The 3,718-nt window shown below is 34.9% G+C and overlaps 2 protein-coding genes across 2 annotated transcripts in view; both read left to right on the top strand.

Annotated features, from left to right (window-relative positions):
- Positions 1 to 2,774: 2,774 nt before the first annotated feature.
- On the top strand, positions 2,775 to 3,247 carry LOC119593656 (zinc finger protein 13-like). The gene is made up of 2 exons (XM_037942607.1): positions 2,775 to 2,795; positions 2,879 to 3,247. The coding sequence occupies exons 1-2, from the start codon at positions 2,775 to 2,777 to the stop codon at positions 3,245 to 3,247; spliced, it is 390 nt and encodes a 129-aa protein (XP_037798535.1).
- LOC119593848 (zinc finger protein 513-like) overlaps positions 3,190 to 3,718 on the top strand; it is a gene marked incomplete in the record, with an annotated part of 3,947 nt that continues 3,418 nt past the window's right edge. Inside the window, 1 exon segment of the mRNA XM_037942879.1 lies at positions 3,190 to 3,352. Within this exon segment, the coding sequence (XP_037798807.1) occupies positions 3,335 to 3,352 (18 nt within the window).

The following is a 3,718-nucleotide window of genomic DNA, read 5'->3' as shown; positions in this document are numbered from 1 at the left end:
CAGGAGATTAGTTCATCAGTGCCCCTTTTGTTTCAAGAAATTGGACCTCTCTGGATGACATTTTATTCTCAAACTCATACTGGAGAAAAAATCCTTTTGCTGGTACCTTGTTAATTTTAGAACAAGAAATGTTAGTGTTTAGATGCTCATAGAATGCACATCGAATTTGGCTATAATTTTATTCAGGAGGAAAACTTGTTTACTCTTATGGAAATCAAGAATAGCAGTCATATTCATTTTTTTAAGACTTTACACAGGGTAATGTATATGGAGTGCTTGCGGTTCACAGATAAGTTCATCATTGTGCATTAAATTTATTGTATAGTGAAATCCTAAGATCCTGAACTTTAAGTGGAAGGAAACATGGTACATAGTATTTGTTTTATGTATCTTTATTTGAATTATTATTTGTTCTATACAAACTACGCATAAGTATTTTCAATCGTAGAAACATATGTAGCAGTAGAGTATCACATTGTTTCTAATGCATTTAATATTCATAATGAAAGATTTTTATATCCTGAAACTCTTTAAGAAACACAAGATTAAATGAGCAGCATGACTGGACTTCGTTATACAAAGTATTTTATATTTAAACAGTTTGACTGATTTTGAAAAGGAATAAGAACATTAGGGACATTGTAAGAAAAAAAACCTATCAGTATTATACAGTTTAACCACAGAACTTATTCTTTTCTCAGATACCTTGCAATAATGCAAATCATATTAGAAAACTTAATGAGAGCATTAAAAAAATAAAATGTTTATTTATAAAAAAAAAAAAAAATGTGCAATCATCTTTTATGCCATATTCAGAGGCTTGTTGCAGCTCTCAAAAAATCTAAATTATCATTGCACAGAAGAGCATATATATTGAGTGAGGACTGAAATAAATACAGCTTATTTCTTGGCCTTTAATGAATCATACTAATGTGTTTCAATTTTTTTATATATTATTTTTATATATTATATTGTGAAAAAAAAAACACTCAAATAAAATTAACAATGTGACTTACCCATTACAAGGATCTCACTAATGACTAAATCAGATTGTTAATATTGTACAGTAAAGATAAATGACATTTTCCTTTGATATGATAATTCACATGAAAATCATAAATGAACAACCAATCATTTGCAGAAAAAAAAAAGTTTTATGGAAATTTTACTCACTTTTATGAATCTTAGTAAGTTGCAGTAATAAATTCTAAATCCTACTTTCCTTTAAGTGGCTTGTAATATTTCTATTCCCTTAAATTTTTTTTATTCGTAATCATTCTGCACAAAGACATGGGACATTTTCATGATCTATCATAGTACCTACACGGACAGCCACCGATTGTAGGCATAAATTTGAGACAATAATATTACATTTGATTCTCAAATCTTTTCTCAGTGTATTTTTTCATCAAAAATGGTATGGATACTAGATATAAAGATTATGTCATTGTAGCATTAAAGTATTTGAGAAAAGAAATCATTATCATTTTAGTTGTATCAGGCTCAGTTTGTGTAAAGTTATCAAGAACAACTGTCATAAGTAAAGTCTTTAATGACATGTTATAGAGATATGGAAAAAGAGAAAGACAAGACTTCTGTTTGTTTGTTGAAACTTGTGTTGTACAAGGTGACTTTAAGTTGATGCACGTAATCATATTTTGAACTGTGATATAAATAAGAGAAAAAACTACACAGATGTTTCATTATTGCCACACCCCTAAGTATAAGTATGAGCTTTTACTTTTTTTTTTTCTAAGTTGCAGTTTCAATATAGTGATTTGAGGAAAGCTATATTGGATTAGTATGCTCTGGTAAAAAATGACTAACATGATTGCTATGACATCAAAATGATCAAGAGAAAATGCATTATACAGTAATGACAAATTTATGCCTTTTTTTATTCAGAGGCTTGTAGATCAAATTGAAACATGAATTCCCAGGCAATCATTAACCTTCAACCATTGAAGCAACATATCATAGTGATCTTTAAGCAAAATGCCCAATTTTATGGATTTTATCTGTCTTCAGCCCTTGTGTTCTTTAATGGAGATCTTAGGACTCGGAAAGCTTTAGTAAAAAAAAAAAGGAAATTTCTGTACCATGAACCATATCCTAAAGCCTGCTGACAAAATGGTTAATAAAATGCATGCCAAGAAGAGTGCAACAGTTTTATCAATAATTGGCCTGTGAATAGATTAATTTTAAATGAACACATTTGCGTCCATATACACTTAATCACATGTTACAGAAATACCTAGGAATAAATTATTGTTAATGATTATATTCCTTTTGCTATAGGAAGTGAGAAACAATTAGCATTTAATCTCCTGATATTACCAGTGCACATTTTTTTGGTAAATGGAGACTGATGTGTTTTGGAAAGGTCTTCGAAACGTTTACCATGTGGTACCGAGACACAAATGTGTCAAAAATGAAAAAGTAAAATGTTACAAGGATAACAGCAATATTACAATTTAATTATCTGCATTGCCAAATTTCTTGGAAACATTTCTCTAAATTTCTGAAAGCCCTCTAGGTGGTGGAGGTGTCTGGGCTATATAGGCTCTAATTCTAGTCCATGCTTTAATGTGACTGCTGATGGGATCTAAAACTCCATTTGATTCATATCATATTTGCTGTGCGTGACCCATAACACTGGTGAAAATGTACAGATGAAAGATACTAAAGATACTGACGATTTTGCTTAGACTTAGATGGAATAACTTTAGTTTTGTCCGTGCTACTAATTCGTTTTTGTTTTTGTGTTTTGCCACATGCTTTTGACTAAAGTGAAGGTTGGTTGTGTTGGTGTTAAGGGGCGGTGTCCGTCATAGTTCATCTTCAAAGGCTGGTTAACGGTGTGGTCTCTCTTCCCTAGGGCGCCCTTGACCAGGTCATGGCCTCCACGGGGATGTTGACCGGGGACTCGGGTGGGCGCCAGTGCCCCTTCTGCCCTCGCACCTTCGCCTTCCCCAGTTACCTGCAGCGACACCTCACGTTGCACACCGGGGAGAAACCCTTTAGCTGCCACCGCTGCAACAGTCGCTTCACGCGCCGCAACCACCTCAAGGAGCACCTAATGAGGAAGCACGGACAGCACCCGGTTACCCCCACCCACCTGCCCTCCTCCGCCGCCATAGCCACCGCCGCCCACCCGCCCAGTGGCGCCTCGACTTTCCGCCCGCCGATTTCCTCGACGTCGGCGGCTCCCGCATCTCACGTAACAGACGTCCTTCACTTGGACTGAGCGCTGAAGCCACGCCAGGGCGCCGATCCACGGAAGTTTTTGATCTTTACATTTTTGCCTTTGGTTCGTCACGCATTTGCTTTTTGAATGACATCGTCAGATGTGGTGGAAAGGGCTTCACCGAGTGAGTTTCGTGTCACACTTGAAATACAAGAAATGTGATTAGCTAAGGAAGCCGAGTCAAAAGAGGCCGGATTGATATACCTGCACTGAGACCCCATATTGCCTTGTGTGATAGGACTACGCGCATGGTACTAACGCAGTACTTATTGAAGAAATTTTAATGAATATGATTTTATAGTGATGTCAAAAGTAAAGTTTATTTTTGTTTACATATTTTAAAAGTTTATTTCTCTTGAATTTTATAATAGTTCATAAATAATAAAAGTATTATGAAAAGTCAGTATCATTGACCTGTCTTAATATATTTACTGTATGAGCTATGTAATGGAATAAATAATAGGTAATGGT

The sequence above is a fragment of the Penaeus monodon genome, chromosome 32, assembly GCF_015228065.2.
Source record: "Penaeus monodon isolate SGIC_2016 chromosome 32, NSTDA_Pmon_1, whole genome shotgun sequence".
In the NCBI taxonomy this organism is placed as follows: Eukaryota; Metazoa; Arthropoda; class Malacostraca; order Decapoda; family Penaeidae; genus Penaeus; species Penaeus monodon.
This window is presented reverse-complemented; position numbering and strand designations above follow the sequence as displayed.